Below are 17,451 nucleotides of genomic sequence, written 5' to 3'. Positions count from 1 at the left end.
TCTAAGAATCATAGAATGATTAAATTGAAAAGGATAAAATCACACAGTGTTTCTAACTTCCACCCCTTACAAAGTGGCAAATAAATATTTTTTTTTTTTTTTGTGAGACAGGGTCTCTGTCCCACAGGCTGGAGTGCAGTGGTATGATCCCGGCTCCCTACAGTCTCAACCTCCCCAGCTCAAGCAATCCTCCCACATCAGCCTCCCGAGTAGCTGGGACTACAGGCCTGCTGCCACCAGGCCCAGCTAATTTTTTGTACTTTTTGCAGAGACGAGTTTTCACTGTGTTGCCCAGTCTGGTCTCCAACTCCTAGGCTCAGGTGAATCTGCCCCCCTCAGCCTCTTAAAGTGCTGGGATTACAGACGTGAGCCGCCGCGCCCACCTATAATCAAATTTCAATATTCTAAAAAAGCCTACCAGAAATGGTATATTTTCGGGTGGTATTAAATGCTAGGTTTCCTTGTTTCATGCTAGAATTATATCAGATTGAGTAAAATCTGTTTTCCCATTATTGTTATGTTCAATGTGGCAAACAGCTTTTCAAAATACAGGAGTGAAGTCGTGGTCGAACTAATAAAATTGATAACACCTGCTACAATGTTTGCACTTTGCAGAAAACTTCATTGACTTCATCTTAACTTATTCCTCACAAAGTTGTGGAATCACCTTCGGTAGAACAGGAGGCGTTGGCGCAATGCAGTGCTGTTTGCAACCGCTCGAAGCTTCTGGGTTCTTTCCGAGTGTCTCCAGCTTACAGCGTCTTCATTCTGCGATTCAGAAGCACCTGCCTACCCCTCAGGAGACAGACACAGCTCCTTCCCGTTCCCGAACGCAGCGCGTTCGCACGCATGCGTGATACGGCGACTCCGCGCCTGCGCCGATATTCTACGCTTGGGGCGGATACCCCGGCTAACCCGTGAGCGTCGACGCCCGGCGCGCGCGTGCGCAGCCGGTTTTTGAGGCTTTCTACTCCTACATCAACGTCTTCGAAACCACTCCATCACCTCTATTATTCATTCTACTTTCCTCAACCCTTTCACTGCATTAAGACGGCCTGCCCCCTGGCACGTCACGAAAGAAAACAGTTTGGGACGGAGAAACTCCCTTTGCCAGGGAGCCCCGTCCCCGAGGGCGCGCCGGGGGTGTCTTAGCGCAGGCCGGCTGCATCCACAGTTGTATCCCCCGCCGTGCCCGCCCCTTCCGCCGCTCGCGCGCGCGCACGGTCGGCCACGGCGCGCCGGGGTTGGCTGCGGCGAGGACCGTGGCGGCGGCGGCCTGGACAGCCGTGGTACCTTCTACTCCCCTGTTTAGTTTCCTCCGCCCCCTCCCGTCGGACGCCGTGGTGTGGCTGCCTTAAAAAAACGCAACTTTATTGTTCCTCAGCCCCACCTCCCGGCGCGGCGGGCGTCCTCAAGATGCACTGGGGCTGAGGGGAGGGGAGGCGGCTGAGGGTCGAGGTCGCGGTCCCTCTCCTCCGAGCGCCTGGCCGGAGGGGAGGGAGTCACGATGTCTGGTAGCCGCCAGGCCGGGTCGGGCTCCGCTGGGACAAGCCCCGGCTCCTCGGCGGCCTCCTCGGTGACTTCCGCCTCCTCGTCCTTATCCTCTTCCCCGTCGCCGCCTTCCGTGGCGGCTTCGGCGGCGGCGCCGGTGTCGGGTGGGGCGGCCCAGGCCGCCGGCTCGGGCGGCCTCGGGGGCCCGGTGCGGCCTGTGTTGGTGGCGCCCGCCGTGTCGGGCAGCGGCGGCGGGGCGGTGTCCACGGGCCTGTCCCGGCACAGCTGCGCGGCCAGGCCCAGTGCCGGCGTAGGAGGCAGCAGCTCCAGCTTAGGCAGCGGCAGCAGGAAGCGACCTCTGCTCGCCCCACTCTGCAACGGGCTCATCAACTCCTACGAGGACAAAAGCAACGACTTCGTATGGTGGGTTTGAAGAGCATTATCTCCTTGTACTTAAATTATTAGTTTCTGCCGCCTAGGCTCGGGGGCGGGGGGTCCGGTGTGGGGATGGCTTGTTGGAGGGCTTGGGATGCCGGTGCTGTGGTGGTGTCTGTAGAGGGATTCGAGCGTTTGCAGGCATTCAAGCTCCTGGTTGGTGTGGTGGAGGAATGTTGGAGTGTCCAGGCAGGGTGGGGATAATAAAGAGGCAGGTAAGTGTTGCTGAGGAGGAAGTGAAGAGAGTTTAGGGAATAGAAGAGGGTGGAAGGTCAAATAATAAATGGTTTTGGATGACAAAGTTGGGCAAAGACGTAGGGTCTTAAAAATTTTTTGACTGATGAACTGAGCACCCAGTCAATCAGTAGTACTTACTGAGATGAATTAAATTTGTTAGTGGGGAGGACTAAGCTTCCTGGAATGCAGAGGGATGGAGTTGGTCAAAATTTGTTTATTTGAAGTATGATAGATGATGCTGTAAACATAAGCATGGATGTCTTCCACCTTTTTTTTTATAGTAAGTACCCATCGTATGTATGTGTAAATATCTCTCTTCTTCCATTTCTGAGGATGGACCACTTAGGAATCTGCTGTTGAGACCGCTGTAGTCAAAGTCTGTTAACAGATTTTTCACTTCTCCGCTAAGTGTCTTGAAAACAGAGAACCACATTTGTTAAATAACATCCCCGTGTCAGATGTAATTGTACTTACTGGGTAACAGAGTATACTGGAACTTCTCGCTTGAGAAATGCTAGGTATAGACATTTTGTCATCATAGTTGGCATCTTGAATGTTAGAGTAGTATTTAGTCATGACATTTGGGATAGAGGGTTAGTCATTACGTGAAAGGTCGGGTCGATTGTCTCGCTTGAATTTTTGGAATTTTTATTGAGTTTTAGATGTTGGTCGGATTATGAGAAGTAATTGCTGTTAGCTGGTTAAGAACTGGTAGTGTTTTGTGCTTTTTCTCTTGAGGAAATTGTTGATCAAATATTAGTCATGTAGGAAGTTGGCTGCTTGCACAGTCAAAATGAGGAAAGTTGATTTAGATCAGGGTTGAAGATGGTCTGAGTTGGTGTTATTAAATATGATAGGGCTAGAAGTTGGAACTGTTAGGAAAGTTATTGATTAGACTTAACAGTTTCTAGTTCCTCCACAAAAATAATGTCTTTATTCACCTTTCTGCTTTTTTGTACGTTATTCTGGATTTAGAATTAATGTTTTTCATTGAACATTTGGGCTATAATGTGATTGTTATTTATAAATAAGCAGTTTATGGTTGGGTCTGTGAGTCGATAGTGCGAGTGGCTAATAAGCCTAATAAAACAAAGCAGGGTGTGCAGAATTTAGTTGTCTTTTTAGCTGCTGTTTGCATTTTAATTTTTAGTATTCTTAACGAACACAAACATGTTAGCCTCCATAAAAGTATACAAAGGTAGCGTGAAAGTTGTGAGAAATAAGAGAATCAATCATTGCCATTCAAGAGAGACTTCTATGACATTCGTTGTGGGCCAGGCACCATATGAACTTGAATGCACTGTAGGCTATGCAATAGGGTATTGGAAATTCTGACTTTTTTTAAAAAGGGGAAGATTATTACAATTTGTATTTGAGACAGAGTCTTGCTCTTGCTCTGTCACCCAGGCTGCAGTGCAGTGGCACAATCTTGGCTCACTGCAACCCCCGCCTCTCGGGTTCAAGTGATTCTCCAGCCTCAGTCTCCCTAGTAGTAGCTGGGATTACAGGCGTCTGCCACCACATCAGGCTAATTTTTTGAATTTTTAGTGGAGACGGGGATTGACCATGTTGGCCAGGTTGGTCTTGAACTCCTGAATTAAGGTGATCCGCCTGCCTTGGCCTCCCAAAGTGCTGGGGTTACAGGTGTGAGCTGCCGCAGCCCTGAGTATTTCACTTTCTGAGAATCTCATTAATTACTTATTTTTCTGGTGAGATTTAATATTCAGAAGAATTAATAAGAGTCTGTTTTAAAACTCAAGCCAGCTTTGATTTTGGCCAGGCTTTTGGGATAGGATGATATGGATTAGGCAAAGTCCAAGGAATCCTTTCTTTTCCCCCCATATGGCTCTGGGTCTTGTCTTGTATGCCCCAACGTCAAACTGTGAACCAATTCAAATTATTCTATGCTTTTATATTTAAATGAAGCCCAAGTTTGAATAATGATAATTTCTTATTCATTTGTGGGACATTTTAAAGATATGTTTGTACTTCACATTTTATTTTATCTTTAGAACAATTCTGTGATGTTATATATGACTTATTTTTAATACAATACTAATTATTTTCTCATTGAGGCACAGAGAAGTAATTTTATTTCTCATTGGACAGGTAAGGACAAAATGAGAACTCAGATTTCCCAACTCTCAACTTTGTTTTCTCTGTGTGCAATTAGAGAGTTTCAGATCTGTAAGTTTGAGTACATGTATTTAGCCTAGTGGTTCTTAAAGGGCATAGATTGGAGGAGAAGCAGCTGTTTCTTAATCATATGAGATAAATGTTTTATCCCTCTCCACTCCCGGTTCTTACCTGCCCATGAATCCCAAGAGGACATATCTGAATTGGAGGATGGGGTAAGGAGTGTAGTTTGCATATTATGCTCTCCTGGTGATAGGGACATGCCCTTCTCCCCTCCTTGAGAACTGTTGATTAGATAGGGACATGTCCTTCTCCCCTCCTTGAGAACTGTTGATTAAATAGTCACATACCTAATTTCAGCAATAAACATTGGCCTCTCCTGACTTATATTTGAAAGTAAGTTTATATTTAATTGCAGAATTGATAAACATTTTAGGGGTTTAGGTTGCATTTTTATATTTTATTTGACACAAAAGATTGAAGGTGTTATCAAGTTGAATAGTTTTAGCAGTTTTATCAACGGAGAATCTGTGATACAGGACAGTAGTATTTGGCTTGACATTGGATACATTTTCAGTATTCAAAGGAAGTCTGTTATTTTTTTCAAAATTTTCTTATATGGTCTATTTAACGAGAATGTGAGTCTGGTCTGTATTTGAGAGATGACTTCTGGTTTTTATACTGACTCCTTTTTTAAACGATTCTATAACTACTACCTTTATATTAGCTTTTCCAACTATCTCAAATGAAGTTTTCTACCTCTGCAAGTCCCAGTCATTCTTGGAACAGAAATATGCGTTTGCTCTTTACGGGAAGGTTAACTTTTAATCATCTGCTTGATAGAAAATAGGATCTACATTAAATAGAGCTACCATTCAGTATATATATGACTGCCTAGTTTGTATTAAACTAAGATTCTCTCTTCTTAAGGAGCTCATGATTTGATTCGAAGAATGGTTTTTAACTGCATAATTATAATATCATAACCTGGCATCATTTCCTCTCAGTATCATGGCAGATGTTAGTACCATTGCTTTTTCTTAGTGCCATGGCAAATGTTAAATATTCTAATGGACTGTGCATAGCACAATACATAGCCATTACCTATTAATTATATTTAGCACTAAAGATGAAGCCCGTTGACCATTCTTGTTACTATAACTGGTATTCAAACTTTTTTTTTTTTAGATAGGGCTCTCCCTATGTTGCCCAGGCAGGTTTTGAAAACCTGGGCTCAAGCAATCTTCGTGCCTTAGCCTCTCAAGTAGCTGGGATTAGAGATGGGTGCTACCACCTGTAATCCCAGGCTATTTTTAATAGTCTGAAAAATACCTACCTCTGTTTTTCAGACTATTAAAAAGTTAGACTGGGCATCGTGGCTCACTCCTGTAATCCCAGCCCCTTGGGAGGCCAAGGTAGGAGGATTGCTTGAACCCAGGAGTTCAAGACCATCCTGGGCAACATGACAAAACCCCATCTCTACAAAAAATACAAAAGTTAGCCTGTGTGGTGGCATGTGCCTGTAAGTCCCAGCTACTCAGGAGGCTGAAGTGGGAGGATTGCTTAAGCCTGTGATGTCGAGGCTGCAGTGAGTTAGGATCACACCACTGCACTCCAGCCTGGGTGACAGAGTGAGACCTTGTCTCCAAAAAAAAAAAAAAGTGAAATAGAATATAACATATCATAGAATCTGGTATAATAAAGATAGTAACAGTTTGTGCAGGAATGTATATGCAGTTTATTTCTCACTGGACATATCAGTAAAAAAATTTTAAAGTCACTGAATTATAGGACTGAATTTACTCTGATAGATAGAAAAGTGGAAAATTTAAGTGGCTTTTCTTTTTAGACCACTGTGAGCTTATAAATACAGGACTAAATGTAATGTTAAAGCATATTCAGTTACTGAAATAAGCCAGCATTTATCACATAATTATTACAGTAACATCAATCAAGAACTTCTTTGAATTTGTAAAACTCAAACTTGTTGCTACATTTGCTTTATAATACATGTGCCAATTGGATGACAGTGATGAAATATACTCTATAGGAGCTGATGTTATATTTTTCATCAGATCTGTCGGTACTGTCAGACCTGTGGACTATCAGATGGTGGGCATCAGCATCAATGGCAGCAGAAGACTCCTATGGGTGAATTAAGTGGTAGAGAAAATAAAGATCATTATGAAACAAGATAGAAAAACTATTAACTTTAAATTGTAGTCTATAAATTGAGACAGAGGTACTTGTGCAATAGTAGTTCATTACTAAAGAATGTGTTGATAAGTAGTTATCTTTTCCTTTTATAAATTTTTATACCTTTTCTAATAATGGACCAACATTACATAGGTGGATATGATCCATCTAAGAACTGTTACCGATTGAAGTAATTGCAGCCTTAAACCTTGTTGCTTACTTTTCCTTCTTGAATATATATGTATGTTCTTAATGGTGATTTCTTTGTTTTATATAATTATTTTAACCTCATACCCTTTTCCTCAGAAAACTTCCACAGCTTAAGAGGAAAGGCCTTTTTGACGGTGGAATTAGCCCGTCGTCTTTTTTCCTGTTAAAATTTGAATTACAGGATGAGTATCCTTTATCTGAAGTGCTTGAGACCAGAAGTGTTTTGGATTTTAGGGTGTTTTGTTTTGTTTTTGTTTTTGTTTTTGAATTTTAGAATATTTACATTATATTTACCAGGTAGCATTCATTCATAATCTGAAAAATCTGAAATCCAAAACGCTCCAGTGAGCATTTCTTTTGAGAGTCATGTTGGCACTGAAAACATTTTGGATTTTGGATAATTTTGGATTTCAGGTTTTCAGATTAGGGATATTCAACGTGTATACCAAGTAAAATATTTTTTAAGCTGGGCCTGGTGGTGCATCCCTGTAGTCTCAGCTACAGGAGTTTGAGTACAACCTGGGCAACGTAGTGAAACTCTGTCTTTTAAAAGTTAAAGTGCTTTTAAAATTCTTGGTCTGTGTTTAATATGTGGTGTTGTTCTGCTCCTGTCTTTAACCTCCACCTTGTTTTTTGTCTTCTTTTTTTCATATATGTGTGAGCCAAGTTCTATTCAGATAGCTCAGTACTTTCTCAAACAATATATTCACTGAGAGTAACATTTTTTTTTAATATCCTGAAATATGTTGTTTGTCCTTTCATTTTTTGCAACTAAGTTGTATGAACTGATTATCCCTCTGTTTCTGTATAAAGGGAAATGTAGATTGCAGTAGGTGGTCTGATTTCTGTTTGTTTTATTTCCTGTGTAACCATTGGGAATCCATCCTTCCTTCATAATCTGTAAGGTTTGAGGTGGTGTGTTTCTTCCCAAAATTCAGAATTGGAACACATGATAAGTGCTCGAGTGCCTAGTGCAGAAATCCTCTGTCTTTAGTATTAATTCATGGATAGACAGTTGGCTCTTTTTAGAGATGAGACAACGTAGGCTTTGTAAAAATTACTGATGACTGTTTTGGGGGTTCTTTTAGATACTTGAAACTCAAAGTTGCCGGGCGCGGTGGCTCACGCCTGTAATCCCAGCACTTTGGGAGGCTGACGCGGGAGGATCACCTGAGGTCAGGAGTTCAAGACTAGCCTGACCAATACGGTGAAACCTCGTCTAAAAGGAAAAAAAAAAAAAAGAAACTCAAAGTTTATAAATGCCAAGTCCACTCAAGTGAAGATGGAATGTGTTATACTAACAATTAGTTGGGACAAACATTTGTAATAATAAGTGCCAAATATAAATTGCTATTTGCCAGGCACTGTTTTAAAGGCTTTACGTTACTTGTTTAATCATCACAAAAACTGTTTGATATAGATGCTCTTATAGTTCTCATTTTGTAGATGAGGAAATGAGGCCCAGAGAGGTTATATAACTTGTCTCAGTTACACAATTAATAATGGCGATGCCAGGATTCAGATAATTTGGCTTAGAGATCAGGTTCTTAACCAGTATTACAAATCGTTACTCAAGCTAACCACCCATTTCCTTGCTTTTATTTAGAGGCTGATTTTATTTAAAATCAGCTTAACTATGTTATAATTTGCATAAAATAAGTCACTGGTCATAAGTGTATAGTTCAGTGAGTTTTGACATGTGAATACACCTGTGCAGTCACCATCCTAATGAAGATATATTTCCAGAAAGTTCACTTTTGCCAACACTACATACTTTGTGTCTAATGTCCCACACCTGACACCTAACAACCAGTGATCTGCTTTGTATTGCTGTCACTTTTCCTTTTCTGGAATTTCATATTAACGGAGTACTTTGGTAGGTAGTAGTCTTTTGTGTCTGGTTTCTTTTGTTTGGTATAATGTTTTTGAAATATACAGATGTAGTTGAATGTACTATTTTTTCTTTTAATTGCTTAGTAGTATCCCATTATTATGGATATAACATGAACTGTTTATATATTTTCTAGTTAAAAGATTTTTGACTCATTTGTTTCTAGTTTTTGGCTATTATTTAGAAAGCTCTGTAAGCATTCAGGTTTTTGTGCAGACGTGTCTTTACATTTCTAGGGTAAAAATATCTAGTAGTGAATTGCTGGGTTCTATGCCAAGTGTATGTTTAATTTTAAAAGAAACTGCAAAACTTTTAGAAAACTGCCTGTATTATTTTGCATTTCTACCAGCAACAAATAAAAGTTCCTGTTGTTTCATATCCTTGCCAGTGCTCAATGTTTTCAGTCTTTTAAATGTTAGTCATTTTTGAGGATATGTAGTGGCATCTCATTGTTATATGACAATGAAAATATTTTTATGTGCTTTTCATTTGAATATCTTTTGTGAAGTGTCTGTTGTAATCCATGGCCCATTTTTTTCCCCTTAAAATTGCTTGTCATCTTGTGTTGTAAGGGTTCTTTATATATTTTGCATACGTCTTTAGTCAGACCTATGTAATTGTGATGTTTTCTCTTAGTCTATTGCTTATCTTTTCATTTTCTTAAGAATTTTTTAAAGTGCAAAAGTGTTATCTTTTTTCCAGTGTATTGTTAGTTTTCAATGTTAAGTTCAATTTATTGATTTTTATTATTTGTATTTTTTGTGTTCTAAATAAGAAGTTATCTAACATGAAATTAGAACATATTCTCGTGTATTTTCTTCTAGAAGATTTATAGTTTTCTTATGGTCATGATCCATTTCAAGTTAGTTTTTATATACTGTGTTTGGTAAGGTTTGGAGGCTTCATTAATATTATCACATCATTTGTTGAAAAGATCATCTTTGTTCATTGAATTTTCTTGGCACCTTTTTCAAAAATTAACTGTATGTATGATTTTATTTCTGTAATTTTTATTCTGTCCCATTGATATATATATGTTTATTCCTACACAAGTGCCACACTGTTTTGATTACCATATCATTGTAGTACATCTTGAAATCAGGTATTGTAATTTTCATCCTTTATTTTAAAGTTGTTTTGGTTATTTAGGTTCTTTGCATTTTCACATAAATCTTAGGATTAGCTTGCCAATTTTTACAAAAAAGGATGCAATATTTTAATTTTGGTTATTTTGAATCTGTGATTTAATTTGGGAAGATGACATCTTAATATGATCAAGTCTTTTGAATCACGAACATAGTATATTTCTCCAATTATTTAGGTCCTCTTTAATTTCTCTTAGCAGTGTTTTATACTTTTCAGTTTCGGGTTTGCACCATATTTTGTTAAATTTACTCAAGTATTTTATGTTTTTGATGCTGTTCTAAATGTTATTTTAATTTCAATTTCTCATTGTTGCTAGTATGTAAATACACAACTTATTATTTTTTTATTTTTTATTTTTTTAAAGATGGGGTTTCACCATGATTTCCAGGCTGGTCTTGAACTCCTGACCTCAGGTGATCCACCCACCTCAGCCTCCCAAAGTGCTAGGATTACAGGCCTGAGCCACCGCGCCCGGCCAACACAACTTACTTTTTATGGTGATCTTGCATTTTATGAAATTTTAAGTTTACTTATTAGTTCTGATAGTTTTTCGTTAGAACCTATAGGATTTATAAGAAAACAATCATGTTGTCTGTATATAAATACAGTTTTACATCTTTTAAATTTGTATGCCCTATTTTAAAAACATACATTAATGAATTTATTTGATTGGATAATTGTTTAAAAGAATTTTTTGTACCTTTGTTAGCGAGTGATATTGGTCTGTGATTTTCTTGTAACTCTTTTCTGGTTTTCATATCAAAATGTATTGGTTTGCTTGGACTGCCATAACAAAATACCACAGAGTAGATGGATTAAACATCAGAAATATATTTTCTCATAGTTCTAGAGGCTAGAAGTACAAAACAAAGTAAAGACAAATTTGGTTTCTTCTGAGGCCTGCTTCCTTCCTTTCTTCTTTTTTTTTTAAGAGAAGTAGTCTTGCTGTCTTGCCCAAGCTGGGGTACAGTGGCACCATCACTGCTCATTGCATCCTTGAACTCCTGGGCCCAAGGGATCCTTCTGCCTCAACCTCCTAGTAGCTGGCACTACAGGCATATGTCACCACACCTGGATAATTTTTTTTTTTTTTTTTTTTTTTTTTTTTTTTTTGAGACGGAGTTTCGCTCTTGATACCCAGGCTGGAGCGCAATGGCGCGATCTCGGCTCACCGCAATCTCCGCCTCCTGGGTTCAGGCAATTCTCCTGCCTCAGCCTCCTGAGTAGCTGGGATTACAGGCACACGCCACCGTGCCCAGCTAATTTTTTGTATTAGTAGAGACGGGGTTTCACCATGTTGACCAGGATGGTCTCGATCTCTTGACCTCGTGATCCACCCGCCTCGGCCTCCCAAAGTGCTGGGATTACAGGCTTGAGCCACCGCGCCCGGCCTCCTGGATAATTTTTAAAAATTTTTAATAGAGATGAGGGTTTTGCCAGCTTGCCTAAGTTGTGTCACTTTTTGTTGTGTCATAACTTTGTCACTCCTCAGTCTGTGTGTTGCCTGTATCTTAGAAGAATACTGGTTGTATTGGATTAGGGCCCACCAATATGAAGTTATTTTACCTCGATTATCTCTTTGAAGGCCTTATTTTCAATTGTAAATTCTGAGATACTGGGAATTAGAACATAGGGATTTTCTTTCGTGAGGGATGGAAATACAATTTAACCCAAAACATAGGTATTATTGATGGCTTCCCTCCAGTCCTTTCCCGTCCCCTCTCCCCTTCCCTTCCCTTTCCTCCCTCCCCAACCCCCCCAGTGATGAGAGTCCCACTATGTTGCGCAGGCTGGTCTTGAGCTCCTGGGATCAAGTGGTCCTCTCGCACCTTGACTTCTCAAAGTGCTGAGATTATCCACCGTGCCTGGCTAGTGCTGGGTTCTAAAAGGAGATGAGAAATGTTCCCCTTCTATTTTCTGAAAGAGTTTGTATGAAATTGGTATTTTCCCTTATGTGGTTGGTGAAACTTACTAGTGAAGCCATAGTTTTGGGGCTTCGTATCTTTTGTATGATTTCTGTCCTTCCCTTTGTGGGAAGATTTTTAATTAACTAATTCAATTTTTTTAATAGACACAGACTACTCAGGCTCTTTATTTCTTGAACTTTAGTAGCTTAAGTGTTTCTCCATTTCACCCATATTGTTGAATTTATTGGCATAATAATAATATATCCCTTATTCTTTTAATGTCTTAGATTTGGAATGATGTCCCATCTTTGATTACTGATAATTTATGTTTTTCTGTTTTTTTCTTGAATGGTTTAGCTAGAGGATTATTAATGTTTTTTTACTCTTTTCAAATGATCAACTTTCATATTATTGATTTTCTATATAGTTTGTTTTCTTAACTTTTTTTTTTTTTTTTTCAGATGGAGTTTCCCTCTTGTTTCCCAGGCTGGAGTGCAATGGTGCAATCTTGGCTCATTACAACCTCTGCCTCCCTGGTTCACACGATTCGCCTGCCTCAGCCTCCCAAGTAGCTAGGAATACAGGCATGCACCACTACACCCAGCTAATTTTTGTATTTTTAGTAGAGACGGGGTTTCACCATTTTGGCCAGACTGGTCTCAAACTCCTGACCTCATGATCTACCCTCCTCGGCCTCCCGAGGTACTGGGAGCCACTGTGCCTGGCCAGTTTTGTTTGTTTTCTATTCCACCAATTTTCCATTTCACTTTTTTTGTTTTGTTTTGAGATGGAATTTCCCTCTTGTTACCCAGGCTGGAGTGCAATGGTGTGATCTTGGCTCACCATAACCTCCGCCTCCCAGGTTCATGCAATTCTCTTGCCTCAGCCTCCCCAGTAGCTGGGACTACAATTGTGTGCCACCATGCCCAGCTAATTTTTGTATTTTTAGTAGAGATGGGATTTCACCGTGTTGACCAGGATGGCCTCGATTTCTTGACCTCGTGATCCGCCTGCCTCAGCCTCCCAAAGTGCTGGGATTACAGGCATGAGCCACCTCGCCCGGCCTCAGTTTTACTTTTTAAATTTCTTCTGCTTACTTGGAGTTACATGTTTTCTTTTCTGGTTTCTTAGTACGAAAGCTTAAATCATTGATTTTGACCCTCTTTTCAATGAAAACAATCTGAACGGTTTCCCTTTCTAATTCCTACTTTAGCTGTAGCTTTAAATTTTCAGATCATTGATTTTGACCCTCTTTTCAATGAAAACAATCTGAACGGTTTCCCTTTCTAATTCCTACTTTAGCTGTAGCTTTAAATTTTCAATCAGTTCATAATACTTTCTCAATTACCTTGTGATTTCTTATTTGAACCATGGATTATTCAGAAGTATGTTGTTTATTTTACTTGTACATATGCAGGTTTGTTACATGGGTATATTGTGTGATGCTGAGGTTTGGGCTTCTAGTAATCCTGTTGCCCAAGTAGTGGACATAGTACCCAATAGGTAGTTTTTCAGCTTCTAACCCCCGCCCTCCCCAATTTTGGAATCCTCAGTATTTGTTGTTCCCATCTTTGTGTGTACCCAATATGTAGCTTTCACTTAAAAATGAGAACATGAGGTATTTGGTTTTCTGTTTTGGGGTTAATTCATTTAGGATAATGGACTCCACCTGCATCCATGTTGCTACAAAGGATATTATTTCATTCCTTTTTATGGCTGCATTTGTTTAATTTCTGAATGAGAATTTTTTTGGTATCATTCTGTGTGTCTAATTTGTGATATAATTCAACTTTGTTGAGATAATATACTTTATGTGATTTTAGTTCTTTTGAATTTATTGAGACTTGTTTCATGGTCCACCATAAGCATTATCTTCACTAATGGTCCATATGCACTTGAAAAAAAATAAATATTCTGCCATGTGTAGGCTGGGGTGTTTTATACATGTCAGATAGTCAAGTTGGTTGATGTGTTATTTAAGTTCTGTGTACTCCTATTTATTTTCTGTATATTTGTACTGTCAAATTACATGTTCTTCAACTGTCTCCAATGCTAACTTGATTTGGCTATGTCGCCTTTTAGTTCTCTCAGCTTTTGCTTCATGTATTTTGAAATTTACACACAGAGTTGGTGAATTGACCTCCTTATCATTTTGAAATGTTTCTCTTTATTCGTGGTAATGATCCTTGTTCTGAAATCTATTTACTCTGATGTAGATATAGCCTCTTCAGCTTCCTTCCTTTTTTCCTCCCTTCCCTTTCTTTTTAATGCTTTTTGTCACAGGAATTGGAACTAGGAAAGAGTGAGATGATGAGACAGAGACTGAAATTTGCCTGCTGCATATGAAGATTGGTTTGGAAGATCTAATGTTATCAGTATAGGTGTAAAGAAGAATTTGAGGTTTATTTATTTATTTTTTTCCTTTTTACTCATTTTTGTTTCTTTCAGTCCTTAATAGACTTGGGGCCAGTTGAATTTGGATGCTGCTTTTGAAGGGAGTAAAGGAAAACGTAAGGAATTAAGGGAAAAGAGGAAGCTAGAGAAATTTCAAGGTTTGAAAATTTTGTGAGGAAGTGAGAAACATTCCCATGGCCCTTTTGCTGGGTGTCTTTCATTCTTAAAGTTGTATATAAATTTGAGTATATTTAAAATAGTTTTTCCAAGGTCTTCTATATACTGATTGCTGTGATTTTGATTTTCATAGTCACAGTGATGCATATTATTATTATTATTACTCTTCTGAGATTATAGCAAGATAGAAAGGACACTGGGCTTGGAATTTAAGACCTTGAGATTACAAATAATTTATTGTTTTGGTATCTTTTTTCACGTATAACTTGGAATGAAGTAATATTCTATAAGATTATGAGTTTTAGATTATATAATACATGTAAAAAGGCATTATAAGTTATAAAATCATCACAAAGAATCAGGTGGTTATTTGCTAGAGTTTGACATTTGGTATCAAAATACAAAAATGTTGCTGTGGTCCTGTTTATGTAAGATATAGCTACTGCTTGTTTTCCTAAATGACTCCAGATTGTGCCTGGCTCTGATTATCTTGGTATTATTGTTACTATTATTAATGTTTTTAGTATTTAACCTTTGAAAGATTCATTTTTTTTTTCATTTGGAACCAGTACTACTATGAGACAGTTGACACATTTTATGAAAGCATAACGGAGTTAGCATTTGTATCAAAATATACATGTATTGAACTATGTACATATTAGTTTTTTGGATAGTTCTAAGATGGTACTTTGTAAGTACTGATTAAATTCAGTTAATAAATTTGGATGCTGCGTTTGAAGGAAATACTGCATATAAAAGGGAATCACAAATAGAGCAGTGATTAATGATGTTACTTGGTAGTCAGATTGATTGCAGTATGACCCTTGATTAACTGAGATGATATGTCTTATAAATGCATATTAGATGCGTGAAATAATTTTCTGTATCTGACTCTGTTCTGCAGTGTTTTGTTTTTTTTTGTTTTTAAATGTCCCAAGTGACATACATTGTCTTTTGGCAAAGTTAGGGTTGTGCAGTACGGTATCAGTCCTTCTGGCAATTGGTATAAAAATGTCTTCTTCACAGTATTTAATTGCTTGAAGAACATGATTTTAATAAATAGTGTTAAGAGGTAAAAGTTCAAAATAACCTCTATCTCATCCAAAAATCTGAAATTTGAAATGCTCCAAAATCTGAACCTTTTTGAGTGCCAACATGACATGCAAAGAAAATGCTTATTGGGGCATTTTAGATTTTAAATTTTCAGATGAGGGAGGCTGAATCAGTAAGAATATAAATGCAAGTATTTCAAAATGTGAACAAATCCGAATCTGAAACACTTCTGGTCTCAACCATTTTGGACGATGGTTATTCACCCTGCAGTAGTTTGAATGATACTCAGTTTTTTGTTATATTTAAAGTTCTCTGGTGGGAGTTGTAAAGTCAGATGCTTACAATGGCCATCTCTTTTTTTTTCGTGTTAAATCGTTATCCATTATGCTTATTTACTCTTGTGTTCCTTTCTTTTTCATTCTAATTCTTTCCTGATTTTTTTTTAACCTCCCTTTTAAAGTAATTCTTTCTTCGGAACAAAAGTTTCCTAAGGTTTTCTAATTGAGAATTTTTTCATTTAGTTCTTTTATTATTGTTATTGTGTTTATATCTTTCAGTCTATTTTGAAATATTAGATTGTAATTGTCATTTGTTTTGGTCATATTTTTCTGGCTTGCTTTCATTGTTTCCAGGGACAGTATTAAGATTCTTTTTCACTTGGGGACTCTTTGTTTCTCATTTTTTAGTGATGAAAGATTAAAAAATGTATTTTGTATTTATGTTCATCATTACTGTTTTTAGAGCACTTAATTTATTTGTGTACATGCTAGTTTCTGTCTGTCTTCATATTTATTCTGCCTGCAGGATTTACATTAATATATCTTGTAGTACAGGTCTGTGGGCAGTGAATTCTCTTAAATTTGTGTTTGTTTGAAAGTGAGTTTATTTGCCTTCATTTTGAAAGATATTTTTGTTGAATATAAAATCTGAGTAGAAAGTTTTTTCTCTTAGTATTTTAAAGAAGTATTTTTGTTTCTCACTAAAAAACGAGAAACAAAGAGTTTCTGATGGAAAAAGAAACATAATATTGTCCCTAGAAACAGTGAAAGCAAGCCAGAAAAATATGGCCAAAACAAATGACACTTATAATCTAATATTTCAAAATTGACTGAAAGTAATAAATACAATAATAAAAGAACTGAAAGAAAAAAATTCTCAAATAGACAGTGCCTGCTTCATTGTCTTTTGCCTAATATAGTTTCTGATAAGAAGTCTGTTTCAGTTTTTATCTTTATTCCTCTGTGTGTAATGTGTCTTTCTAGCGCTGCCTTCAAGGTTTTCTTTTTATTTTTGGTTTTAGCAGTTTAAGTGCATTGTACGTGTTACAGATATTTTCTTGTTTTTGAAAACCCTGTTTAGGGGCTTCTGAGTTTTTAAATCTGTGGTTTGATGTCTTTTGTTATTTTAAAAATGATTTCAGTTACTGTCTCTATGTATTTGTTTCTAACACTTGCTCTGTCTTCTATGGCTTCAATTACGTGTATGTTAGAACATTTCATATATGTCACAGCTCTGGGATGCTCTGTTCTCTGTGTGTGTGTGTGTGTGTGTGTCACTTAGGCTAGAATGCAATGGTCGGAGGAGAGGAAGAGAAAAGGGGAACCGCAAGTTGGTGTAGGAGTCAACACAATGAGGTTTGCCATCTAATATGGGTACAATTTGTGGCACCCCAAAACAGTTACAGTGGTAGCATCAGAGATCACTGATCACAGTTTACTACACAGGTATAATAATAATGAAAAAGTTTGAAAGACTGTGAGAATTACTAAAATGTGACACAGAGATATGAAGTGAGCACATGGTGTTGAAAAAGTGGGGTGCCAATAGACTAGCTCAGTGCAGGGTTACCCATCCTCCTTGAATGCTTTTGATTGATGGTGTGACAGGGATCCTGAATGGATTGGTTTTCTAAATGGATGATTCTAAATGAATAGGTTTTTCCCTTAACCTACAGCTGGCATATTCTTGTTCTTCAAAATTGGGAATAATTAATGGTATTTTATTAGGTTCTCCTCTTTATTTCTGTAGTTTCTGAGATTTTTCATCCCTTTCTTGGGAAGGGGAGTATTTGGTCAGCCCTTCTTAATCTATTCTACCTATTTCTCATAGGAATTCTTTAAAGTTTTTGACTTGGGTGGATAGTACCCTTCCTAAGTATTATAGTCTGTGTAGACTGCT

The 17,451-nt window shown here is 38.1% G+C and overlaps 1 protein-coding gene across 5 annotated transcripts in view; it reads left to right on the top strand.

Annotated features, from left to right (window-relative positions):
- Positions 1-1,209: 1,209 nt before the first annotated feature.
- COP1 (COP1 E3 ubiquitin ligase) overlaps positions 1,210-17,451 on the top strand; it is a 235,552-nt gene continuing 219,310 nt past the window's right edge. For 3 of the 5 annotated variants that reach the window (XM_064370558.1, XM_064370557.1, XM_064370556.1), the window contains exon 1: positions 1,508-1,914. In XM_064370558.1, the coding sequence (XP_064226628.1) occupies positions 1,508-1,914 (407 nt within the window). Of the gene's footprint in view, positions 1,915-17,451 lie in introns of all 5 variants that reach the window. The other 2 variants (XM_012444565.3, XM_012444561.3) reach the window with 1 other exon arrangement.

The sequence above is a fragment of the Aotus nancymaae genome, unplaced genomic scaffold, assembly GCF_030222135.1.
Source record: "Aotus nancymaae isolate 86718 unplaced genomic scaffold, 86718_ANA_hifiasm-v0.15.2.pri h1tg000108l, whole genome shotgun sequence".
NCBI lineage: Eukaryota > Metazoa > Chordata > Mammalia > Primates > Aotidae > Aotus > Aotus nancymaae.
Note: the sequence above shows the minus strand (reverse complement) of the source record. Positions and strands in the feature narration are given on the sequence as shown.